This window comes from Onychostruthus taczanowskii, unplaced genomic scaffold (assembly GCF_017590055.1).
Source record: "Onychostruthus taczanowskii isolate IOZ18803 unplaced genomic scaffold, ASM1759005v1 scaffold15, whole genome shotgun sequence".
Taxonomy (NCBI): Eukaryota; Metazoa; Chordata; class Aves; order Passeriformes; family Passeridae; genus Onychostruthus; species Onychostruthus taczanowskii.
In genome coordinates, this window is record NW_024498685.1 from 8,850,324 (window position 1) to 8,877,115 (window position 26,792).

Consider the following 26,792-nt stretch of genomic DNA (forward strand, 5'->3'; position numbering starts at 1 on the left):
AAGAGAACAAAAAGGAGCAGGACATGAAAGAGAGAGCAAAGGAGAAGGTCATAAGCAGAAAATGGAGCAAATGGTTAAATCCCATTAAATATTGTTATTATGAGCAGACCCTGCTGCTGCATCTGGAACAACGTAGCAAGGCCACAGGTCAGAGAGATGCTGGGACTAAAATCCCAGCAAAGAGGAATTGGGGGTTTAGAGATTTCCTCAGCAACCAGGGAAAGAATTTTGACTTCTGGACCCTTCCTTCTCTACTCCCCTGGAGGAACAACCTTTGAACAGCTCTGTGAGCAATCAAGCTCTTTGGCCAAGAGACAAAAAAAATACCACTTACACTGATTTGTTCTTCCTCAGACCTGAGCTGCCCCAATGAAGCTGGAAGAAACAAAGTCTTCCATGGTTTTATGGCCTCACTCAAAAATTGAGTCCATTGCCCATCACCCACCTGTGCAACCCTCAGTCTGCATTTGAGGGAAGGGAGGTTATGGGGCCCAGATGCACAGGCAAAAGCAGGTCTCTAGTAAGGGTAATTACTGCAAAGTTTAGAGCTTAAACACATTTTTTTGTGCACAGATGTCCCTCTCTAAGAACATGCATGTTTATAAAGAGTGGTTTCCTTAGTGACCCGGTTCATAAAAATAGGTGAAATGGGAATAGAAATGTTCAGCTACAGAAGCACAGACAATTAAAGGACAAGGAAAGATGTCATGTCTGAGATTAATAGTGATGAGCTATGATTGCAGCTTTCAGTGTTTGGCTTTTGGCTTTACAAGACTAAGCCTATAAATACATCATTTCCTCATGTCTATTTAACAGCTGCAATTTTTTTGACACAAACACTGTAACAATTACAAGGTGGGACAGGGTGTGATCTCAGCTCAGGGTGTTGGAGACCACAAAACATGCACTTGAAGCCCAGCAGCCATAACTGCTGAGAATCATGCATACAAATACAGATTAGTTTCACATCTGAAGCAACATTAACCAAGATGTACACAGGAGTTGGCAGGGGATCCACTCCCAAAGGAGTCTGACTTTAGCTTTCACCAGAAAACTTCTTTCTTCTTTCTGTTACTGATCCACAGGCTGGAAGATTGGCAGAAGAGTAGGTCGGCCCCATGCTCTGGTGAGTCACTGGGACAAGTAGCACAGGGCCAGCCTGCAGCATTTTGAAGCTACTGTTGGAGAGCAAAACAATTGTGCAAAGGCTCATCCCTCACATGTCACCTGCAGTAGGACACCTGGGGGACTGCAGTGTGTCACTTCTGAGACCAGACTCTTTGGTAGGAAAGATGGGTGGGGCTTTTCTTGAATGCTCATTTATGAGTTTGTTGATTCTGATCTAAAGCTGGGAGCATCAGCAGACCTGGCCATGCTGTGCCAGGGGAGGGGAGAGACTAATCAGCACTAGGTCACAATATGTGTGCTCACCAAACACTCTGTACAAGGATATCTCTGTGTGGGGTCACTGGGAGGCTGGCACAACTGGGAGCATCACTGTCACACCTACACGTGGTGCTATGATAAGCCACTTCCTTTCACAAAGCTTCACTAGCAAGAAATATGCTGCTCTTTTAGGATGGCTCTGAAACACTTTGCAGCCTTCTCCAAGGTGTTACACTCCTCCAGCACCATCTACAAGAGCTCACAGCCCTTTGTGGTTTATGTGTTGGGAGTTGGGATGTGCCAGTGGCTGATCTGGCTGAACAGACAGGTCCCAAGGGAAGTGAGCACTGTTTCACAGGGTGGGTTTAAGGACAGTGGTTACACCCTGCCAACTGCCTCAGAAATTCTTGCCTTCCACCAGCTGGGATTTAGGAATGGCCACTTCCTGAAAAAGGTATGAACTGAACCACCCATGGGCATCACACTCCATCTGATTGTTTCCATCCAGGGACACACCAGGGAGGGTGCTTGGCAGGAACTGCCCCGTTTTATCTTGGGTGGAGATTTTCACAGTGCTGGAAAATCTCTTTATCACACAGCTTTGCCTCTGCATGAAGCTTGTTGTGGTCAGTGTGGGAGACTTGAACAGCCTGTAACAAAGAGCCCTCCATTTACACTTTTTAGGGTCAGGCAGTGGCTGCTGCATGCAGCTACAGAGGGCAGGATGCTCCAGAAAAGAAAGGCTGACTGCTCTGCTGGGCTCTGGCTCAAAGTGCAAGCCCCAATGGATGCAGTAAACATGTCTGGAGTCTGTGCAGGGAAGAAACATGGCACTGTGAGCAGCACACACTGTCCCCAAGCCCTTCTCCAGGTGTGGGATGATGTCCTACAGCTACCAACAGGCAGGACTTTTCACTAGAATCCTTGTTCTGCTCTAGAAGCCTTTATTCTGCACATCCCCTCCAGTTATGTATTTGCTGGTGTTTTATGCTCCATCAATCAACAGCCGTCTGGGATTTGAACCTAGTGATAGCAATCTCTCTGGGGTGAAACACAGCTGTGTGCTGGGGGATGCTTGGTGGAAAGGCAAGAAAAACAGAGAAGTGGATAACAATCAGTCTAAGCTCTCTAGAGACACCACCTCTCCTCAGGAGGAGGAAGATGTGGGTGCCAGCTGCTCCTCCCTGAGGGCCTGGACCAGGATGTTGCAGGATGAAGGTGGTCACCACGCAATGCCCTGGCAGCAGCTTGTTCAGGGCCTTGGCCAGCCATGCCAGGAGGAAGAGCCACGAGCAGGTTCCTCCACCAGGTCCTCTCTTGGACAAACGAAAGCCACCGCAGAGCCAGGGACAGCAAGCTGTGCCAGAGGAGCTCGGGGGACAATGTGGAGTGAGCGACTACAGGGCGGAGCGAGGAGTTTGGGCTCTCCTCCTACACGGCGGCATCCGAGATCCTCCCGTTCAAGGACGTCTTCGGCTGGAGGCCATTGTTCTGAGGGTGCACCTCTGGCCTGGGCTGTGTCATCTGCTGCAAACGCTGCCCAGAAATGAAAGGAGAGAGTGTGTCAGCCAGGGTCAGGAGCAGCAGCAGTGGGACAGCCAGGGCGTGGATGGCAGCAGCTGAGGGTTGGCTCAGAGGTGACCCTGATTACAGGGCAAGGGGATGGTGCATGCAGTGACTCCTCCAGCAGCATTTGGTAGTACCCCAAAAGACTCTGCGAGTCACCTTTGCTTTGATGCTGCACAGAGCACAGCAGCTCCTCCTTTTATCTGAAATATGGGGAGCATCCTGATAAGAGGCAAACTGTTACCAGGCAAGACCAGTGGCAAGGAGGAAGAAAAGAGAGCTGCAATGCCACAGGCTTCAGAGCAAACCTATTTTTCAATTAGGGTTGATTACAGAGCATTACTAAGTAACCACAGCAGGTTAACAAGGTTAGAGTCTGTGCCTTTGATGCCAGTCAGAACATCCACCTGCACAAACCTTTGCACAGCAGCAATTCCTGTCACTCTGAGCTGATCAAATGGAAATTGCAGAGTCAAGTAAAGTGGAGCAAGAACCCACGAAAATATGGAGGGGCCAATCATTACTGGAGGCATGTGGATTGAGCATCAGGAGTGATGAAAAAGAATGAATCACTTTTGCCAGTCAGGGAAGGACTGATGCTGTGCACTGCAGAAGAGAATGCAGAGGAGGATTAAGCCTGACCTGAACAGACATCACTAAGAGAAGTAGAACCTCATTCCAGTAAAGGGAAACAAACTCCTACCTTCTAATACCACTGAAGTGGCTGCTTCTGAGTGAATTCCCAGAAATGTTCACTGAACTGCTTCTGCCATTCATTGCATTTTTCCCCCTCTAACATTCAGGCTCAGTAGGATCAAAATTACTTGTAATCTTTCCTGTCTGTCAAAACCACTTTATTCAGGATTGGCATCTAATTTCTCTCCAGCTCCAGCTCTATTACAAATTAATCCAGGATCTGTGTATATAAGAGGCCAAAAATTCTCTCTGTCTCTCTGATACCAACACATGCACACACAGATTAGCCTACTTTCTTCCTGCTGCCATCTGCTGCTCACTCCTAGGTCTATGAATGATTGAGAGGGGGTCTGGGTCTGCTGGTGTTTGTGGGCAATGTTAGAGAAAGAGTCAGACAGGGAGGGTGCACATCAGCCACTCATGCTGCTTACTCGTGCTGATGGTTTACACAAGATGCTGAGGGGAGAGGTGGAAACACACTCATGAGCTTCCCTCCAAGCCCCTGGGGCAGCACAGGAATACACAGCACTTTGGAAGGACTATGGATATAATTAGCCCAAGCCTTTGGTCAGGAGGAGATGAGCTACTCCTGAGAGGTCACAGATCAGTTTGGGCTCCCCCAGATGCTGTGATGTGCTTTCTCCATCTCCAGTGAAACAGGACTGGGACTAGGCAAAGGGTTGAACCCATACCTGTACATTCAGGCTCCCCTTGCCCCCTTTTCCAACTTACATTATGAGTGAGTAAGGAGCCCTGTAAATGCCTAAGAAAGGGCCTACAGCTGGAATTCAGTTGGCCTTCAACCCAAAGTCAATGAAATGGCTTGACATAACACCCTGGCTTGAGTCCTGCAGGAAGGACAAGTACCTAAACCCAGCTTCAGATGAAAGACCAGAAATTGAAAGCAGATCTGAGATCCCAAACCCACCCAGCTCACCCCCATCCAAATGGAATGCTGGGAGAAAGAAAACTCAAATCCACCTGCAACTTCACCTAAAAGGTAGAGAACCTGAAGCTGACCTCAGCCCAGTAATTCCAGCCACAACTTCTTTGAGTCAAAGTTTGTTAAAAATACAGCATCCCTAAAGTAAACTCATGTGATTTAGATGGTGTCTGGTTGCTGTTCCAGTGGGGCTGAGAAAGCCATAAATCAACACTCCTGGAGTGGCTTCTTACAACTGTATGCCCCAAGCCAGGGATTTGGGGCACAGTGCTCTCAAGACTGAGTGTCAACACTGTACATAAAATCTTAACAGTAAGTACTGGGTATGGCATAGAGACTCATCATTCATTGCTTAAAAAAATCCTGCTCAAATACTAAAGAAAACGTTTTAAACAAGACTAATGTGGTGGGTATTGTGGGTCTTTCTTGCTTCCTAATGCCTCAGTCACTGAGTGTTCTCTGTAAGGCACATGACAAACCATGTGCTTGTTTCTGCTGCTAGCAGAGCCTAGCCTGAGACATTTCAGGATTCAGGCTTGGAGGTGCTGCTATCCCAGCTGAGGAGTGCCAAGCAAACATGCTTACAGCCAGGAATTGTCAGGAGCTGGGATTTCTCTGATCTCAAGGATTTCTTCCCAAACTCTTCCATGGCTCCAGTACCCCCATGCCAAAGAGATAGTCAGGGGAGGATGGCTCCATTTTTGTTGTGATGGTCACACAAATCTCAATGAGGAGCCACAGACATAAGGGTAGAGCACCTGAAGGTCTATCTGCATGTCCAGCCACAGCTCAGCAGAGCTCCCAGAGTTAATGTGTCCTGCTCAGCTGTGCTGGCAGGCCCTCTCCAGAGAAGCCCTGTCACTGGAGGCTGTTCAGTGCACTGGGGCTGATGTGAACCCTCCCTCTCTCCTGGGGGAGACGGTGCACAGAGCTCCTGCAGCACCAGCCTGGTGCACTCCGATAACTCTGTCAGGGCAGGCTCTACTCAGTCCAGGTTCAGTTCAGGGAGGAGCTGACCCTGAGCAGAGAGCAGGGTGGTGAAGCTGTTCCTACCTGCCGGAGAGTCCCTGTTGAGGTGAAGAAAGAGTAGAGCATGTACCCTGGAATCAGAAACATGGAGGACAGGGCCATGAGCCAACCGATGCCTTGTCCCCACACAGGATAGACGTATTTTCCCAGTGTCAGAGGGGTCATCTCCACCACACTAAAGAAGAACACACCCTAGAAAAGAACACCAGCCATTGCAGAGGAATGCGCAAAATTGAGGTCCTGTCATTCCTTCCTTCATTACCTTCTTAGGTCCCAACAGCCCTACAGGAACCCAACAGCTCTTTTCATTAGTCTAGATTCTTTCAGCCCACCAACTGGTAATTTCATACCATTTCTTCTTATCCTAAGCTGGATAAGATATCCTAAGCTTTCCAAAAAGCTGGAATTGGAATACCCCATATTTCCTTCTTCACTAGACTACTCAGACAAGCAGTGCCTCCACAGCAGCTCCTGTGCAAGCAGACAGCATCCTCACAGCTGGTCTCAGGAGTCTTCATATCACACCACTCCCTGCACTACTTCTGCTGGGAGAGCAGGAACCTGCAAAGGCCAAACTGCTCTGCAGTCAGTTATCCTGTATTTGGTGATAGATTTTTTTCTCATAAGCCTGTCAGAGGCTGAAGCTGGAGTAGATGAAAGCCAGAACTGATAATAGCTTTTTAAAACATTACATGATTTTGGCTATCTTCTGGCATCTCAGAAAAAAAAAAAAAATAGAAGAAGAACCAATGGCCTTGTTTAGATAAAACAATTATCTAGAACTTTTTTGTGGGTGATTTCCAGCAGCAGAGTGAAAGAGGCTCCTGTATCACTTTACCCATCTCCAGTCTGCCTGGGACTCCCTTGCACCAGACCTCGTTTAGATAAAACAATCATCTAGAACTTTTTTATGGGTGATTTCCAGCAGGCAGAGTGAAAGAGGCTCCTGTATCACTTTACCCATCTCCAGTCTGCCTGGGACTCCCTTGCACCAGACCTGCACTGGGTTGAGAACAGAATGTTTCCCTACAGCCCATCTAGAGGCCTTTCTAGACCCTCTCCTGCACATAGGATTCCCCATGTCTTACCAGGCAGACAAGAGGTGTGAAGAAAGCCCAGCAGATCTTCCACCAGATGCAAGGCTTGTAGCCAATCATTTCTTCAATGTTCCTGTAAAACCTGTTCACACCTACAAGAAGAAATGAGTATTGAAAAAAATCCCCACCTCTGCACCATGGCCTTCATCTCTTCTCATGGCAGAGCACAGGCCAGGCACAGCAAGAGGGTGACAGTGTGGCACAAGAAGCATTAGCTGGAGGGGATGGAGTAGTGGGACACAAATTCATGCTAACAGCTTCCATATTCCTGGTGTCCTCTTGAGCGCCCAGAGGGAAGGACCCTGGGCATCTGACAGTCTGTGCTGAGGTCTTTGAGGGCCTGGAGAAGTGAGATGACAGTCTTCCACTCCTGATTTTCTGAAGTTATCAATCTAAGCTATTTTTGCTGCAGAATTGTCATTGTCTTCACTGGCTTTGGCTTTTTCAGTAAGTCACCATGCCCACAGAGAAAACAAAGGAACAAGGTGTTTTGTGCTTACCATAACACCAAGAAATTGAGATGGTCTCAAAGAAGACAAGAAAAAGAAGACACATGCCACTGGCTGAGTAGTAATCAAACAGCTTGAAGACATAAATGCCACCCTGAAAAGACAAAAACAGGGTCAAGGAGTTCAGTTATAGATTATGATTGACAATATCAGCCAGCAGCTAGGATTGCTGCTGCCTGTGTCTGTTGGTTTAATGTCTATTTCCTTGGACAGTAGAGCCACTGTTTCTACTGTAGTCTGGTTCCCAGCAGCAAAACTGATGTGCTCTTGCAGACAATTAGCCAGCCTGTTCAGGCATAGCCCAGGGTGAGGAGAAAAAAAATGCACTAGGATCTCTTCTATGTCTCTGCTTTAGGAGTCAATTTAGTCTGCTCTGCCCCTCCCTGGAATTTGGCCTTTTCTCCTCATGAACCCACACTGCTCCACAAATGGTCTGCAGACCACTCAGCCCTCACCTCCCTTCATGTGAATCTAGGCTTCCACTCCAGAGGTCCAAGCCTCCAACAGACAGGTTTTCTTTGTGTTATCTTAACTCTTTGAAGTAAGCATTTCCTAAATTTGGGCTCTGGTGGCTTGAGTCCTTATGGCAAATAGCAGAACAACAGGCCAGACTGACACTAGGATAATGGTAAAAATGATGGAGGCATCCTAAGTCACTCGAGATGTAGCACTGATGAGAAAACCACTTTACCCAGAATAGGAGAAATGCTGTCACTTCTCCCAAAGCTTTGGTGGTGCTGTGATATGGCAAGTGTCCAGAAAGGTGTCAGGAATGGAGGTACAAGCGTGGCCTGCACAATCTGTACCTGGGTGATGTTGGAGAATCCAATGAGATAAGAGATGAAGCAGACTACTGCGATGAAGATCTTCTTCCTGGCTCTTAGGACTTGAGGATACTCATCCATCAGGGCTGTAATGAACCCTTCCACAGTGCAGAACTATGGGAAAAGGCATACAATGAGGATATATATATATATATATATAAAACTTAACCTGTTGAGAACCCTAAGGACTCTGCAGACTCTAGAAAAGAAAGAGCCATCTCTGCACAAAGTTGGTCTAAACTATGTTCTGAAAATTCATCTCTCTCCCCACTGAATATAGATGGAGATAGGAGCACCAAAGTTAAATACTTAAAAATAGCTCAGAAAAATCTCTGCCTTTTGCTTGTCATGAAAAGCCTCCTCTTTCTTCCCACAAACTCCCTAGGGCCTCCCTATCACTGCCCTGCTCCCCACGCTGCCAGGCCCTGTGCCAGTTGTGTATCTGGCTGCTGCTGGAACATGTGCAGGACCTTTATTGCCCTCCCCTTCTTGCCCTTCTCAGCCTGTGGCAGCAGCACTTGTGCTGTTCAATGATCTAAAATGCTCAATAAGGACCTGTATTACCCAGCCTCCCATGCATGTAAATAACATCTCTGATTACCCAGTCCTTGACTGCATTTCACTTTTTCAAGCACACAGCATTAAATGCATGTAGCACACCAAAAGCCCATCTTCACAGCACATCATCTTTCTAGAGGTGGAAGTCCCTGGATGGTTTGTGCAGAGCTGCACAAGCCACAGTATAATAATATTGTCTGTACCATAACACATAACGAAATCCCCATGAGTGTTGCCTTCCACTTTTCCTACTATTTCTGCCTTCTGGCACAAGGGCAGTTTGACTGCCCTTGTGAAGTGCATTCTTCTCTCCTATCCCTTGATAAATTGTGAGATTTACTTTTATATCTCGCTCACAGAAACTACAGGTAACATACCTTCTCTGAGAGAGCACACCTTGCCTCTAGCAACAACCCTGGGACTTTATGAGGGCAGCAAACTGGCTTCCCTGGTCATGCTGAGCAAATGTACAAGCCAATGCAATGAAAATGAAAGTGGTTTCATCACCGGTCATGCTGAGCAAATGTACATGAAAATGTTGAGCCAATGCAATGAAAATGAAAGTGGTTTCATCACTTTTCAATGGCAGGGACTCCCCTGTCCCTAGGAAGAAAAAAATCCCCTAGAGTGAAGGTGGAGGTTATATAGACCAAAAAGAGCAGCAGAGGGTTGGGAAGATGTGTGGGAAAAAAATGGAGTGTCTGAGCCTATTAGAGTAAAATTAGGGATCCTGAAGCAGGGAAATTATTGGTATTTGATTTTATGGTTTTGGAATGTTGAATATTTATTTTATTAAAACTATACTATATTACATTACAACTATATTAAAGAGAGATATTATACTATACTATATCTATACTACAAAGAATACTGAAGAAATACATACTACTAATTAACAACTCGTGACTGTCTTGTGACAGTCAGGACACCATTTTGAGTGACTGGCTAAGGAAACAAAATAATTTTTAGTAGAATTTAATTACTAATTTTTTTTAGGTAAATAATTTTCTAACACATTCTACATGTGTAAAACAACAGGAGTAGTAAGCAGAGATGAGATTTTTTTTTTCCCTTCTTCTCTGCTTCTCTCACAGCTTGTCTCTGTTCAGAGGGTATGTGAATACCACAGCCTGGGCAGGGATGGTGGAAGAGCTTGGACACTGCTGACTGCTGGGGCTGGCTTCCACGTGGGCCAGAGCAAGACAAAGGGAGATGTGCATGCCCAGGGTTTTATATCCACGTGGAAAGCCAGTATTCCCAGAGCATCAAAGCTCAACTTCTTCCACTTGAATTTTTAATGAGCTAAGCTTTTTATGTTGAACACAAGTGCCATTAAAGAACCTTTTGCTGTTCATGCATGGGTTAAGCTGCCTTTATAGTCAGTGACAGTGAGTGCTTCACCCCATCCCACCTGGCTTGTTGTCTGCAAGAGTCAGGACTGAGCTGGCACCACAGTGTGAAGAGATAGCATGACTAAAAAAAACACTGTTGAAAGCAATTCCTTCCACATGGATGCATGGCCATGCACTGCTGGAGCCATGGCAGGGCCAGGGGATCTGAGACCAGAAAGGTAAAAGCATTTGGAGGGGAACAGCCCTGCTCACGGGCAGAGGGTGGTGTCCAGCAGAAAAGGAACAAAGAAAATGATGCCTTAGATAACTGGATGAAGTAAAGCTGACAGCACTTTGGTGCAGGAAGAACGATCAAAATCAGGGAATGCACAGAGGGAAAGACAGGGAGATGGGTGGTGGGGAACAGGGCTACAGAGTGAGTTGAATTCTCTTCGTATCCTATCAAAATTAAGCTCCTGGGTAATGGATAAGGTGGAGAAACAAATGGTCGTACATTGCTTTTTCTAGCCACAGAACAGGCAATGACCTTCACACCATTTACTGAAAATTGCCTCATGACAGCCTCAGACTTCATAGGAGATGCAGCCTGGAGGAGGCTTACCTTTCCAGCCCCCAGGGACTGCAGGTGCTTGGCATGGGGCTCACTTTTCCCAGCTTACAGACCAAACATTGGCTGCTTGCACATGCAGACACCTGAATGAAAGCATGCTGCTTTCAGAGTGGCAAGGAGCTGAGCACTGGTGCCTCCTGTTCTTGCTACTGCAGTCTGCTTTCCAAAAAATTCTGCTTTTCCCACCAACCCTCTCCAGCCACAATTTTTAGCACATATTCTTCTCTTCTTCGTGCCTCACCCTATGAGATTATTTCTTTCCCAAGCATTTTATTTCCATTAACGTCTCTCTTTTGCTCCTTTTCCTCATTACACAAGCTGCTGGGTCCAGTAATCTGGGCTTGGGAGTCAATACAGGTGTGGCACCTCTGTCTGAAGGAAAGTCTTTCTTCCACCCTCTCCCAATGTCACCGGCTTGCTATTCCCTCCTCAGCCACACAAAGCACCCTATTGGGATGTATGGACCCCTGGGGAGTTTGAGCACAGCTGCCAGATGTGCAGCAGAGAGCCACGAGACTGCTCTCACTGCTGGCAGCTGGAAATCCTCATGACCAACCTGTGCCTGGCAGCCTCACATGGGACACACACAGGCTGGCAGTCACAAGGCTTGCCAGCTGCCCTGAGCAATAAATGCCTGACCTGGAAACTGGTAGGTTAAAAGGAAGCACTAGCATATTATGAAAGAGGGTGTGGATGGGAGAGGGCTGAAGCCCGGATGGATCAGAGCAGAGGGAACACCAAGGCACACGAGTGAGGGCACGGGAGGGAGGTGTCTGTCAGTGCAGGTCATTCACCCCACTCCAGGAACTGGCAGGAAGAGCAGATGGAGCTGTGCTGCAGCTGCAGGACACTCGCTGGACCTACTCTCAGTGCCACTAAAGGGCTGGAGCTCGTGGCTGCATCACAAGCACAGATCTCAGCCCAGTCTCCCTTCCCTTGCCAGGCTCCCGAGCATCCTCGCTGTGCCTACAGAGCCGCGCCCCGCCGGTGACAAGCGGCAGCCTCAGCCCAGCAGCCCTGGGGGCAGGAAATGCCCTACGGCCCTGCTGTGCCTCACGAACTGGGCTGCTGACCCACGTGAAACATGCTTGCACCCCATCTGCAAATGCCACAAAGGATATGTAACCAGCATATAGAAAAGACCTTTTTTCTTTTTTTTAACTGAATGCTTCAAAATGCACGTGGAATTGCAGCCATTGTAGCAGCCTGTGTTCACTGGTTTATATGCATAAGCTGCCGTGCTGTTGCTGGTGTTTTTGAATGAAGCAGAGCTCCAGCATGCAGACAGAAAGCTTCTTCGCATGTATTTAGCTGTGCTGTTTAAAAGCTTGTTTTCCTTTTCATTCCTCATTCCCCTCCCCAGCCTCTTCCTCCAGGCAATGATAGCCTCCCAACAGACTGTCTGCCCTCTGAAACTGGCTGTCAGAAGGGACGTGGAGAATTTCAAGGGGTATTTCAGAAGCAAATGCATCAAATAAATTCCACAGAGTGCTTAGAGGGCTTATTGTCATGTCTCAATTTACCAGCACTGAGTGAATAATCCATGCAGATAATTTTTTTCTGTAAATGTAGTTTCTTCCAGAACATTCAGGTATTATTTGAATTTATTTTTTTTTCTAAACAATGTCTGTGGTAATGCATTCATGAGCTTTATAAAGTGCATATGAGAGTGTGACATGATTGAAAACCAGGTTTGGTTGATTGGATTTTCCTGGAAACCAGGTGTGACATTTCAGGAATAGGTTTGAGTCTGATTATGAAGTAGGCTTGGGTTTATAAACACTACCTGTAATCCAAGAGAGCATCCATTTTGTACTGGTGGTTTGTGCTGCAAGAGAAGAGCATGGGGGTACAAGGGTGGATATGACAGGCCAAGTGCAGGTTTTTGCAGGAACCTTTGATTTTGATACACACAAAAGGAAGGCAGCTGCAATTCACTGCTTCACTGGGTAGCTACTTTCATGCTGAATTATCAGGAAAAAACCCTATCACCACTTGTAGAAATGCAGAGATAATGTTTTTTCATTTGTTTTGTGAGGGCACTGAGGGGCAGGGTAGAGGCCTTTTGCTACATCTAACTTCTTCCCCATCAAGTATCTTGTAAAACTTTGCCATCATATAAGATGGCAAAGCAGTCAGGATACCCAGGTGCCAGCCTTTTCCAAGACATGACTCCCTTCTGCCAGGATTTGTCCCTGCTAACCTATGGACCAGGCCAGGGAGCTGCAGCTCTGCTCAAGGTTGCATATTGTTGTTGGCATCAACAACAATGCCAAAATGCTGCAGGAAAGCACAGCCCTCACACCATGAGAGAGTACTGCTCAGCACTCTGCTCAGCACTGTCCCAAGTGCAGAAGGGGACACCACAGTTGTACCTGAAGACATTTTTGTATCATCCTCCACTTTGTCCCTGAGTTGTCTCACCTGACTGTCCAGACCCAGCATCATCAGCATGGAGAAGAAGAGGATTGACCAGAGTGGGGACAAGGGCAACTGTGTGACAACCTGCGGGTAGGCGAGGAAAGCCAGTCCAGGGCCTGCAGTAATGAAAATGAGCCTGTGTTCACAAAGCATTTGATGGGAAGTCTGAGCAAAGTGCCATGGTTAAATAGAGAGACAAAAATTACAGCCAAGAACTCAGGGGGTTTTATATAGGAGCTAGGAACACCTACGCCTTTGTGCCTGTGATACACCAGCTTGGTGGGAGGCATGGGGGCAAGATGGGGAGGCAGGATTGGAAAAACAAGTCCTGCAAGTAAGTAATCAAGTAATCAAATTATTGCAGCCAAATGGAGCTGGAGCACTGTGCTAGAAAAATAAACTGATATTCAGAGCTGGTTATAACTTCCCTGGTGCCTTTTTTTTTTCCCCACCGCAAAATGCTGTTTCTTGAGATAAAAGCTTTCTGTGAAAAGACAGAAATTTCAAAATATGTCTTCATGCAGAAAGACACAGTCCCATCTTGGTTAAAAAATTATTCTGAGATCACAGTCTCAAGATTTTGCATGAAAAAGGGACTCAAAATTTTGATCACATCTACTGAAAACATAGGTAGTATCTACTCTCCATAGGAAGGTTTCAGGCAGCAAATGGCCTAAATATTTCACCACACCAAAATAAAACTTCAGCACACCTAGTCAGGAAAGAACCAAGAGCACTCCACACAAATGGTTCTCACAGGTTGCTGTTGCATTTGAACCTGGGTTTCTGCTTACCTGAGGAGGCCAGCTCTGACACCGACTTCTTTGTGATGTGTGACATGAAGCCAATGATAGAGAAAATAACAAATCCAGCAAATATGCTTGTGGTGGAGTTTATACAACAGACAATAATGGAGTCTCTGGAAGAAAGAAAGAGAGAAAAAACCCCACCTGCAGGTCCCTACCAAGAGGAGAGGGTGGGGTAAACAAAAGACCAAGCCCTGCAGATATCTGGTCCTGTGCCTTGGACAGGTAGCACAGGCGACATACTAAGTGTCCTGTAGGCAGGGAGCCCCTCTAAAGAGATCACAGTGTGTCCCCTAGGCTGCATGTTGCCAGCATGGGGACAGCAGAGATCAGGCAGATTCATCACAAGCCCCTGCCTCACCCATGAGGAGTCCCAGCCACACAGGAGGATGGAAAAAACCAGCTGACCTGTAGACGTTGTTGTGGAAAGTGTTGTAGCTGCCCAGAGCAATGAGGGAGCCCAGCCCCAGGCCGTAGGAGAAGAAGATCTGAGTGGCTGCATCCATCCAGACCTGCAGAGAAGGAGCCAGAAGGGGAGTGCAGCAGAAGGGGCTCTGTGCTGCAGGTGCATGTCCTGCAGCAGTGCAGTGCAGGGCTAGCAGGGGGGCTGGCTGCAGACTGTGGAGCTGTGTGCTTGGATGTACAGCCCACTGGAGCTGAGGGAGCCCTGTCAGTGGGGCCCAGTCAAGAGCTTCTTACTAATATCTAATCTAAAGCTATTCTCTTTCAGTTTAAAGCCATTCTTCTTGTCCTATCACTATATGACCTTGCAAAAAGTCCCTCTCCAGGGCTTTACTGTAGGAGATTCCCTACCTTTATGTACTGGAAGGTAGGGAATCTGCATCCTTCCCATGTGTCAAGTGTATCAAAGTGCAGTCTGGCCCAGCATCAGACATATATCCCCAGCCCTCCAATGGGAGGGATATAGATGGATGAAGGGTCGTGCATTTCTGAGCAGTGTCCCGTGCAGACAATGCTCAGAAGGGACTCTTGCATTGTCTGAGTCTGTGTGTGTGTGTGTGTTTGTTTTCTCACATGTGCCCTCAAGGGATGCTGCTCCACTCAGAGACCCAGACCTTTCTCTCACACCCTCCATTTCTCTTCCACTAGTGTGTCTTTGATTTTCCAACATGGAGCTGATTGTGCAAACAACTGCAGAGGACAGCTTGCAAAGCTGGTCCCAGTGCCTTAAGGTGTTAAATCTTAAAAGTTTAAGAAAAGAAGACAGACTGTTTGTTTCTTAGTTGCATAGTATTTACACAACTCTTCTGGTCTTGAGAACCCTGTTTCCTGCATAAGAGCAAATGCAGTTGGTAGTATAGTTACAGAGAGTGTCCTGAAAGAGGGATCATTGGGACCCTCACTGGAAAGTGACAAATGTCCAGCTCACACATGACTGGTGACTTTGGAACAATGGGAGTATTGCTGCTGAAAAACGCTGAGTCTGTGTATCCTGAAAAACTTCATTTTTGCAAGTATGCCTGTTCCTCCTGGGTCTCCTCTCTGCTGCCAGAGATCAAGAACACATTACAGGCCACCACCCATCACTTAAGCGCTTCCAAAAACTGCTGCTGTGCTTCTGCTCCTTCTGAGGCCCCTAGGCCAGCACAACATCATCCTTTCTCTGGGACCACCAGAACAAGACCAGACCACCAGCCCTTGGAAAGTCATGAAATGAGACAGTCCCAGCCCAGAGGGCAGGTCCCTTTGTCAGGATAACTTCTGACTTCCCATACCCTGTGGATAACACTGATGAGTACAGCAGAGCTGCTGCCACAGATTTCCATCCATGAAGGACCTTTTCCTCAGTTTTGTCTCAGCCTATGAGACATGGGTCATGAATACTTGTACAGGGTTATTCTAGAGTTATTTTAAGTACTTACAATATTCATGGGAAGTGCATGGGGAAGCCTAATGCAGAGACAGCTGGGAGATAAGAGCTTTCCTCACTAGGCTACAAACCTCAGAGTCAGAGAGCTTCCTGAAGTCAGGTGTGAGGTAGAAGAGGATCCCCTCCTTGGCTCCTGGCAGCGTGACTCCCCGGAACAAGAGGATGAAAAGCATGAAGTAGGGGTAGGTGGCTGAGAAATACACCACCTGAAAAAGACCCCATGGGAGAAAAGCCATCAGCCCACCAGTGCCCAGAACCCTCCCTGTCCATAGTGTCATTGAGTCTGGCATGTTCTCTTGTGACGGGGAGAGGCTCCCAAGCACAGCCACTTTCAGCAGCATTCCCTTGCATTTTCTGTCCCCCATTCCCATGCTAGTAACATTTCTGGCTGTTTGAGGTTTCTCCCTGCCAATGAAACACAAGGACACACTAATCACAAAAGTAGCATGCTGAAGTCTGGATGAAATGCCCAAAGACAAGGGAATTGCACAGGGATAATTTTAGTCCACAGAAGTAATCCCCTTAAGTCATCATATCCTTATTTTGCACAGCTAAATCTGGTGTTTCTCTAGACCAATGCACCAAGCAAAACAAGTTGTCTTGATTCCACTGCTTTCTTTTCAGCACTGTTTCAGTATCTTACGGGTATGTGCCATCCCTCATCACAGGGCCCACACCAGTAATCACCAGGGCTTTGCTGTGGCTGCATAGCTAAAGCCTGTTTGAGAGCCACTGGAGAAGTTAACAGCTTAGGTGACCTGTCCCTGAAGTGCTTCTTTCTGATCTCTCCTCTAGATTTTTCCTTTCATAATAGTGTCCCGCTGCACCATGCTGTGCTCTAAATAACACATCCCAGCATCTCAGTGCTGCTGTTTCACTAAACAAAGCAATTACCTTTCTGCTGTGCTAGCCTGGAACACTGCACAGGGAATAACAACGGGCTTCTCATCTGAACGTCTCCCACCAATATCAAAAGGGCACCAGGGAAATTGTCAAAGGAGATGGTGAGATTTTTCCCACCAGAGGCAATTTAAGAGACTGTGATTGTCAAAAGTGGGAGGCCAGAAGAAGCTTTACTCTCTCAAAGGGCTGTCCCAAAGTGGGAAATACAAGTAATTTCTGCAAATGCCTCCTCCCAAAAAGAATGCACACTCAGACCCATGACCTTACAGGCAAGAGCTATTCTCTACACTTAGAATGAAAATTACCATAAACATCATAGCAATTTTTACAGCCGTGAAAGGTAAATGTCAGGAATTTAATACTATCTACTGTGATTTTGCCTCTAAACACTGTAACCTTAGTTATAGACACTTAAATAAAATTGAGTCTGAAGGACATTTTGACGGCAATGTGAGGCAGCACCAAAAGACCCAGCCCTCACACTGTACCTTGCCTGTCCACTCCACACCTTTCCAGATGGAGAAGTAGACCAGCAGCCAGGCCAGGGCCAGCGTGCCAGCCAGGGGCCAGCGGACGGCGCCAGGCTCCCCCAGGCCTCCGGACATCTGGTGCATGTTCCTCCTAAGGGTGGGAGACACTGTGTTAGGAGGAAGTCTAACAATCAAGGGCAGAGGAATTTAGAGCTCACAGAGGTGGCTGGAGGGTGAAGGGCCAGGTACAGACAAGTGTGAGAAGCCACAAATCCCTAGAGAGAGCTGAGGATCATTGTGATGGGACAAAGGGAGGCGAAGAGAGGTGGAGAGACTGTTTGCCTGCAGGTCCATCTGCATCTGCACAGTGCACCCCATGGCCACCGTGGCCAGTGGCTGGCTGCAATGCCCTTCTGCCAAAGCTGCCCAAGGAACAGAGCCAACAGGAACAGCCACAGCCCTGGTGGGCAGGCACAGTGACCACAGGGAGGGGGAGAAACCTGGTGTAGGCAGGCTGGGGACGTACTCCCAGAACTCGGTGACGGCGCTGGTGAGGTTGGTGGTGTCGTTCAGGGAGTAGTTGGAGAAGCAGCGGTCTGTGTTCCAGGGGTTCCCACAGCTCTGCCACGGCAGGTCCTGCACCAGCACAAGGACAGCAGGGTTATCATTCATGGGATATCTCCCAAGTGAAATATGGATTCTTTTAAACTGAAGTCTCTTAATTTTTTTCTTTTTGCAAAGGTAATGGGAAGCTGCACTGGATGGGCATGCCCTTGTAGCCAAAATAATGGAACAATTTTCAGAAATATGATAAATTGTGACAAGGATTTTTGGGGAAAAAATATCATGATGTGATTAGGGCAATACTGTAGCTCCAATAAAATGTTAGCAATTCCCCACATACAAAGCCACTTCCAATTAACTGTGGATAATTAATACCTAAAAATTAAAATACTATCAAGGGATACTGTGTTTATAACCATTACAGCTTTTTACTAGCTTCATTCAACAAGTGGCTGGAATTTACTGCAGAAAGAATATGCAGGGATTTGTTTCTTATGTTTCATTTACACCAACTTCAATGCTTAAAAATCAACATGGCCCTGAGAATGGAGGCAATGGGTTGTCTACACAAACAGACTTTTATAACACAAGCACAGGAGTAAATTATCCAGGACAGTAGCTGTTTGATGCTGTCCACTGCCCTGATTATAAGCAGCACAAAGGGATTCCTGGGAGATGTTTGCTCTGTGGGTAGCAGTGTGACAGCAGCACAACACTACAGATTTAGTGTGACCAGCTCTGGCACTGCAGGCAGTGAAGCAGCACTACCTGGGCCGTGTGAGCGTGCAGGGCAACTCACCCAGGCCATGTAGTGCCACGGCTGAGCCAGCCCAAGGAAAGCAGCTTGGATGTGTCTCCATGAGCAGCTACCTCTTTCCCCAAGCACAGTGCATGTAGATAAATGCAGAGCAGCTATTCTGGGTGATTTCCCTCTGCAGATAAGACCTGAGGCTCTACTCAACAAAGCTTTAAGAAGGTTTTTTGTATCCATCCCTATTCTTCCATGAATGTAGACCTCCTCAAAAATATTATCTGTGTTTTAAGTGCCTTGTGCCATCAGTGCCTTTAATTTCTGCCTTCACTGCTCCATCTAAATCAGTTCATTCCAGCAGATGATATCTTCAAACGTGGTATCCTGGCAGAATGGTGACTATTGCAGAGGTGGAGGTGACATTCCAGTGGCCACCCAGACCACTGCACCCCCCTGGTGATTTCACTGAGGACTTGCTAACTGCACTGAAGAAAATGCAGTGGCATGAGTAGTGCTGCACAGCAGCTCTTCAATGTCTGCATGTTAGAGAAGCTGCACAGCTCCCACAAGGAGGGGCAGGCTGGGGGACAGTTTTTTGCTGCTCCATTTCCTCTGAATTTCAGAGGACAGAAACTGCAGAAGGCAGGCTGGGCTCCTATTATAGTTCAAAGCACTCTTAGTCAAATTTATGATGCAGAGGGGACAGACATCAGCCTAGCTTTTTCATTTGCACCTCGGGTCCTTTTGGGAATTTGGAATTATTACCTCTGGTAAAAGAAAAGGTCTTGAGCCAAACACCTGGATCTGCCTAAGCACATACTTTTACCTAAGTACAAGTACTTTCACCACCTGGGTCTGTAGCACCTGAATGTACCAAAGCCTTATCCTAAGAAAAATCCTGCCTAGGGTGGAATTGGGATGGGTTACTTTGGGGAAGACTCCTGTTCATTTGGGAAGCCCTGAGGGTGCATCTAATCACCCACAGCCAATAATTCTATTCTAGATCCAGGACCCTACAGTGATAGATGGTGTTGGTGGTAGAAGCACAGTTGAGAATGCCAAATGAAATGATTCAGCAAAAGTCTTGATACATACTTGAAAGTTTTGCTGGAACAAAAAGGAAAACTGGATGCACAGTGTCCACAATAGCATTTCAGGGTTATATCTAAATGACATTTTAAAAGATCCCATTTGAACCATGGGGTTGATGCCTTTAAGGCTTCAGGTTGCTCAGAGACTTACATTAAGGAAACTCTTAGCAGTTTCTGGGCTGAAATAAATAATTCAGCTATCAAGAAGTTAATATGGGGTGTGATTCTAACCTTGTATGGTAGAAGGCCGTGCTATGGAAGAGGAACCCACTATAAACCATAACATCAAAGCACACACTAAGGGACAGTAACAAGCAGATATTTAGATACTTTCTGAATCATTTTCCCAGCAGAAAAAAAAAAAATCCCTTGGAGATCATTTATCAAGAGAGAAGTGAATAAGAACTAATTAAGATAAGGAGTAAGTCCTGAGAAATAAGACCATGATGTAACAAAACCTGACAAAACCAGTTCTGGAAATGTGCAGCTCATGAGCAGCCCTAGAAATAAAACAGAAAGACGGGCTGAGTTTTAAAGACTGAAGTGAGTGGGGAACAGCCCCTGTAGAGGGGATAGGATCATCCCCCCAGAGGACAAGCATCACTACCCATCAGCATCACAAAACTGCCTCCAGGGCTGATGAACCTCTTCAGGAAGGGCGTAGCACGATGCTGACAAGGGCTCTTTGCACAAATGGCAAGCAGCTGGTGACTGCTGTGGGTCACAAACAAACCACTGCCCATAAGTGGGAGTGAGGAGCCAGAGCACAGGCAATGCCATGCTGCAGACACGCCCGTGACTCACCGCAGTGAAAGAGTTGAAGAGGTAGTAGAGGGCCCAGGCAATGATGACAATGTAGTAGATGTTCAGCCAGAAGGACAGAACCATGGCTGCCAGTCCCACACCTGCAGATGAAGGCAGAGAGCAGCATCAGTCCAGGTCTCCAGTACCCAAGGGAGTTCATGGGCACCACAGCAAGGGGTTTTGTTGAAAGACAAAAAAAGGGAACCAGCTCATCAACGCAGAGTGTGCTATAGTTGCACAGTGAGCTGGTCAGCAAGGGAGGCTCATTCTCTTATGTCTCTCAGCCACCCATTTCCACTGGGGGAACAATGCTTTCAGTGTGCTACTGGTACTCCATGGACAGAGCTCCATGAAAACAGGATCTTGTCACTTCTCTGGCAGAAGTGTACTTTCCCACATCCAAGGCATTTCTTAATCACCATTGGCTTCTAGAAAACAGTTAGCTCAATCATGGCAACAGGTTGCATTCCCATGCAATTAAAGTAAGCATTAGAGAGGCTTGGGAAAACAAAAGGTCTTCTGCAACCAGAGCCACTCTGTCACAGTCCTTTGTCCCATAAAGTCCCTTGTCATCACACAAAACTGCTTGAATAGAGCACAGTGATGATGTTAGTGACTGCAGATATTGAGGTCAAGGACAGCTTGATAAAGACAGAGGGGAAATCTCCCCCACCCCATCCCAGCCCCCAGAGATTTGCTGATTTGTCTTCAAACCATTAATGGGGTTTTGCCTCTAGTTATGTGCCATTCCTGTCACAAACATACAGCACAGTACCTTTGAACATGGGTGCTAATCTCCAGACTCCCAGTCCACCAATAGAGGTATACTGGCCCAGAGCAGTTTCCAGCAGGAAGAGAGGAATCCCAGCAAACACCAGTGTCAGGAAATAGGGGATGAGGAAGGCCCCTGAAAGAAAGAGCAATGTTATCAGGCAGTTCTCCCTTTGATCAAGAAGGAAATGCCTCCAGCTGCAGTTTCTTGCTTTGCAGCACCCATGTGATGAGGAGCAGCCTCTCCCAGAGGTGAAAGTTTGCAGCTGGAGTTGATGTGTTCAGTGAGTCTCCCACTGAGGTCACAGCTGCCTTCCCCTTATCACTGTGGGTATGTATGTACCATGTATACATATCCACTGGCATCACTAGCTGTGCAATGCCAGGCTCACTTTGTTAGCTGCTTAGAGAGTGCTAAACCCAATCTGACAACAACCCCAACAGCTTGGACACTGACATTGGTAACTTGTTGATGCTTTCTGTCTTACCTGCAGAAGCTTTCAATTCTTTTTGAGGGAATAGTGCACAGGAATATCTGGCATTGGTCACTGCTTTCTTTGTTTATAGCTGTTTCAGTCTTTTAAGAAAACTGTGACCAAGACTGTATTGGCTCTTGTAACAGTGCTATATACCATCCCACCTGTGTTTTAGGTTTTACCCTTAAAATTCCTAGTGAAAATATTATTCTTCTCCATGGCCCTATGGAAATCATCTCATCACTAGAAAGGAGGTAGAACACTCATTCACTAGAGATATTACTGGCACACAGTTTTTAGAAGAGCAATTAGAATAGGAGAACCTTGCCATGTGATTGGAAGGCCGTACAAGTTCAGGTCATCCTGACTTCTAGGATGTGAGACAAAGCCCATTTTTTTATTTTTCTCATGCAGGTACTGGAATGGGCCATCATTTCTGAGGAGGACAAACTTTTGCAGAAGATGCTCGCTGGGGACAGAGGGAGAACACTCAGTTTGCCCAGAAGTGGCTGGCTGAGCTCAGCACAGCACTGATTCCTGCACCAGCCTTAGGGCTGAGCTGTCAGTCTGAGTCTTCTTCTCCAGATAATTGTAGGAAAGCAAACATGGAGCCAGTGAGAAAAGCCTCTCTGGAGAGCTGTGGCCCAGCTTGCACCCAGCAGAGCCAGGCTCCAGTTGCTGCTCTCTGAGGGCAGGGAAGCAGCCAGGCACAGCCAGGGTTGCTGGCTCAGGGGACATCCAGCTGGGGACATCTGCCTGCCAAGCAGGGAGCTGAACCCAGCTGGGAGAGGCAGGTGCCAGCACTCGGCATGGGAGTCCATGGGAGGCAGCATGCAAGAGGAGCTGGCAGTGGGTGGTGGGGAGAAAACACTCTCTGTGCCAGCAGCTCAGTGACCATGAACCGGAATCACAAGCTGGCATGGAAGGACAGGCTCTTGGCTTCACCAGCAGCCTGGTGCACAGGAGAGAACAGCTTTGGGCATCGCAGTGCCTGCTCAGCAGCCTCCCCTGTGTGCTCACTAGACACGACAGCCTGCAAGGTCCAGGCCCCTGAGAGCTCTGTGGGAAGCCAGTGTCTGCTCTGAGGCTGCTGCCACCCTGCTGCTGTGCAGTTTGGAGGCTGAGCTTAGCAGCAGTGCAAGTCTCTTCCTTGCTTCTGTGCAAGCAATTAATGAAATTTGGCTGTGGCTCTGATGATCCTGCACTTCTCATCTACAGCAGGTCAGGAAGGTTTGTAGGTGAAAGATCTTATTAGACTGTTGGGAAAAAAACAAAAACCAAACAAATAAACTTTAGGACACAAGTCTTTTATCCTGGCTTGATTCTCAAGAATAGTGGAAAATCTACAAACCAGACCACTTCCTTGAGCTGAGGGCTGTTGGCAATGACACTGCCACTCTGGAGGGCCAGGTCCCCAAGCAGGCATGGATAATATCCCCAGGTCATGGGAAATCAGTTCTGAAATTTGTATCTAAACTTTGCAGGCCGGTACAAAATACGGTTGTGCGTGACCTTGTGAAAGTCCCAGCTTTTCTCAGATCCATGGGTGCCAAAGAGGTGATGACGCTGGTCCTGCTCAGAGCACTGACCCTTGGAGGCAAGGAAGGATCAATAGTGCCTGGCACTCACTGTGCAGCCCCAAATCTGCCTGCTCCTAATGCTGTACAGAAGAGAACAACAATTAATCCTTCAAACAGGGAACACTGCCCACGAATCAAAAACTGAGCATTACAAGCTGTTACACTCTGCTGTTTTGAGTCTCAGTGTGCAAATCAGGAGTGCAGGATGCTTATTTAAAGGATTGTTTTTCTCTCAAGTTATTCAAGCTTAGGCTCTCACAGGCAATTCTTAGCATGTACTGAGCTGCATTTAGAGTGAATTTGGAGTCTGGCACGATTCTGTTGAGATCACAGGAACTGTATAAGGTTAGAGATCGGTGAAGAGGCTGGAGCCATAGGCACAGCTGGGCACATCCAGCTGCGTGCAGGGCCAGCAGGGAGCCCAGGCATCACTTTGGGAGAAGCCTGCTCCCCGCAGCGGATGGGCCGAGCTCTGGGCTGCCGTGCCCCGGGCTCCCTGCGCCGAGCAAACCAGCCGTGAGCCGATGCAATGCGACAGCGGTAAGTGAGACGACAATATTTCCATTCAGTTCAATTTGCCTGTGCGTAATGGAAGCAGCCCACACGACCGCGCTCTGAGCAGCGCACATGCAGGACGCTAAAATTAGAGTTCCACCCACAGTCTGCTGCGCTCCGTCGAGGCGGTGCCCAGCCGGTTGCGAAGGAGCCGCCGTGCGCGCCCGCCTCGCCGCCCCGCCCCGGGGCCCGGTGACGCCGCCGTGCGTCAGCCCCGCCGCACGGCCCGCGGCGGCTCCGCTGCTCCTGGTGCCGGCAGCGCCTGCCAGCAGCCACCGCCGGCAGGGCTGGAGGAAGGAGCCATCCGGGCTGCCACGGACGGCAGGGGAGGCAGGGAGTTGGGGGAAGGCAGGAAGCAATTCCCGCATTTCATCTGCCTGGCGTTTCTGCTCGCAGCCGGCTGCTCCCTCTGCGTGCCCGTGTGCCATTGCTAATGCTAATAATAGCGCTGCACACCTCTGCAGCACCCTCTGTCCTCGGTTCTCAGCTGACTTTATATGTAGGATCGATTTTAGCTTCACTAGATCTCTCATCTCATTATAGGCATTGTCATCTCCACCTTTACGTGTGAGGAGACAGACACGGGCAGCACAGAGCTGGTGTGAGACTTGAGATGACGCAGCAACCACAGGGCAGATGCTGGCTAACAACCAGGGCTGCGACCTAGCCACGGGGGAAATGTTCTTTGAGGAGAGCTAGCAGCCAGAACGTGGCCAGACAAAGATGACAAACCTGCACCGTGGCTCTGGCATTGGTGGCACAGGCTCCCCAGGGCAGGCCTGGATGTTCCCATAAACCTCACTCAGCTCAGCTGCACATTTCCACCTCTCCACAAACCCAAAGAAGCTGTGGATGCCCCATCCTTGAAAGTTGTTCATGGATGTGGCTTTGAGCAACTTAGGAAGGTGTCCCTGCCCTTGGCAGTGGGTTTGGAACTGGCTGATCTTTAAGGTCCTTTCCAACTCTGACCATCCTATCATTCTACAATTCCAAGAAAACATTATGGTCAGTTAGAAATCTTCTTGTTGAAATTGCTAACTTTCTGGTCTCCTGCTAGGACTCACTCCACATACTTCAGAGAAAGGGCCTAGATACCCTTAAATGCCATGAAGTTAAATGGACATTGCTTCAGGGAACAAGACCCTTCTCCTGTTTTCCAGTGTTGGTTTCCAGTTCCTAGACTGCCTGCAACAGCAGAAATGGGCTGGTGATACGAGAAGTTATGAGAGCCAAAGGCAAAAGGAAAATAAAAAAGACATGGAGAAGAAACATGAGAAGAGACCCTCAGAGCAGCATGAATGAGTGTGGCACTTGGGATGGGGACTCCAGGCCAGGAAGAGCTAAAAGGGAAGCAAAGAGCAATGTGGGAAGACTAGCAGGCAAAAAATAAAATTATATATACAGCCTTAAAGGTGAGGAAAAGGGGTTTGGACTTGTGTGGGAAGTCTGTAAAATGGTTCAAGGAAGTGAGCAGCTCTTCAAAGGGGAGAAGGAAGGCTGTTTTAGTAACAGGCACAAGCAATGGGAGAGCTCAGCATGGAGTGAGAAGAAAGAGCCTCTGCTCTACTGACACCTGCCTGTACTCCCCTCCACAAAAGCATCTCCCTGACAAGGCAGAAGAAAGAGCACCATTTGAGAGGGGAGCTGAGGCACAGAAGTGTGTTTTCTGAGTTGATCCAAGATGTGCAGAAATTCTGTAGCTGAGCAGGGAGAATTCCCTCGAGAACACCCTAGACTGTAGAGAATCCAACCTTTAACAGATGCAAACTGGTTTCTCTGGAGGTGCCCCAGAATCCAACTGGGTGCCTATTTGTGCATAGCCCTCCCTGTAAGTAAATAAGGAAATGAGGTCCCGCATGGTTGTGGGTTTTGGTTTTTTTTTTGGGGGGGGGGGGGGTTGGGGGGGGGTTTTTTTTGTTTTTGGTTTTTTTTGTTTTTTTTGGGGTTTGGGGTTTTTTTTTTTTTGGTTTTTTTTTTTTTTTGTTTTGTGTTTTTGTTTTTTTTTTGGGGGGGGGGGGGGGTTTGGGGTGAGTTATTTTTGGTTTTGGATTTTTTTGGTTTTTTGTGGGTTTGGGGTTTTTTGGTGGTTTGTTGGGTTTTTTTTTTTTTGGGTGTTTTTTTTGGTTTTTTTTTTTTTTTGTAGCCCTGCAAATGTGGACTGCATAAGCATGACAGAACTCAAACTGCTTGTTTTATTTCTTTGGATTGCTTCTTCCCAGCCTGCACTTGCTCGTAAAGCTCACAGATCATGGAAACATGTCTCTGGACGACTTAATAACTCCCACCATGTGGGAGAGCTCTCAGCTGGAGGACCACCCATTTGCCCAGACCCACATCAAGCCAAAACCTGCTCAGGTACAAGGCTGCTCATTGTGCATTTCTCTCACCTCCTCCATTTTTGCCACAGAGATAAGGGAAGCGCCAGACGTTGCCCAGACCGATAGCATAGCCCACACAGGACAGCAAGAAGTCAAATTTCCCCTTCCAGGAACCTCTGTCTGGGATCTCCTTCTTCTTCTTCTTCTTGGTGCTCACAACCTCGGGGCTGATGGGCTCTGGCTCCTCCAGGGCTGCCTGCTTCACCTCGGAGGGAGAGCTCAGCTCCACGGAGGTGTTGTCCATCTTGCCCATGGTGACTCAGAAGTATGTCCGCTCTTGCTGACGGGCTGGAGGAGCAGGAAAGGCAGTTCCTGCCCTGGCCACGAGAAGACAAGATGGGAAGCACTGAGCAAAGCTCCTGGTGAGAAAGGAGAGAAGGAAGGTGTCCTGTGTCAATGTAGTGTGTCAGACTTGTTTTTTACCATTACATAACAAGTCCCTCAACTCTCATCTTATCTGCTTCTCATCCCAGTGCTCTGCAGAAAGAGCTTTGGGACCAGTAGGCATGCAGTGAAACCACAGGTTGTGGGTGACCCACCACACAGCCCAGAAATATATCTGTGCTGTCTGAGTGACAGTGGAGGAGGGCACGATGAAGGTGCCAGAGCTCCCAGGTCTGGGGTCCAAAACTGAGCACAGCAGTCACAAAGCCATCTGAGAGTTTGTGTGGCCCAGCCAGCCAAGCACACATTTACAGCAGCACCTCTGCCATATGGACGTGCTCCACTTGGAAATCCCATGCATTTATCCCTCACCACAG

General features: G+C 47.8%; 1 protein-coding gene across 1 annotated transcript; it reads right to left on the minus strand.

Annotated features, from left to right (window-relative positions):
* Positions 1 to 2,817: 2,817 nt before the first annotated feature.
* LOC121332942 (sodium- and chloride-dependent GABA transporter 1-like) lies at positions 2,818 to 26,284 on the minus strand. Its single transcript, XM_041398882.1, has 14 exons — positions 26,041 to 26,284; positions 21,047 to 21,178; positions 20,272 to 20,372; positions 17,588 to 17,697; positions 17,080 to 17,212; positions 15,760 to 15,894; positions 14,206 to 14,309; positions 13,786 to 13,871; positions 12,995 to 13,107; positions 8,033 to 8,164; positions 7,218 to 7,320; positions 6,709 to 6,809; positions 5,645 to 5,812; positions 2,818 to 2,922 (listed from the first exon to the last, which is right to left on the minus strand). The coding sequence occupies exons 1-14, from the start codon at positions 26,282 to 26,284 to the stop codon at positions 2,818 to 2,820; spliced, it is 1,767 nt and encodes a 588-aa protein (XP_041254816.1).
* Between the last annotated feature and the right edge of the window lie 508 nt (positions 26,285 to 26,792).

Bases quoted from the DNA above. Each gene is read 5' to 3' on its own strand.
- LOC121332942 (XM_041398882.1), bottom strand. From the start codon at position 26,284: ATGGGCAAGATGGACAACACCTCCGTGGAGCTGAGCTCTCCCTCCGAG. The intron at 15,895-17,079 runs GTACAGTGTGAG...GGTCTTTTTCAG, and splicing joins GTGTGGAGTGGACAGGCAAG to GTGGTGTATTTCTCAGCCAC. The intron at 8,165-12,994 runs GTGAGACAACTC...CTTTTCCCATAG, and splicing joins TGCTGGGTCTGGACAGTCAG to TTCTGCACTGTGGAAGGGTT.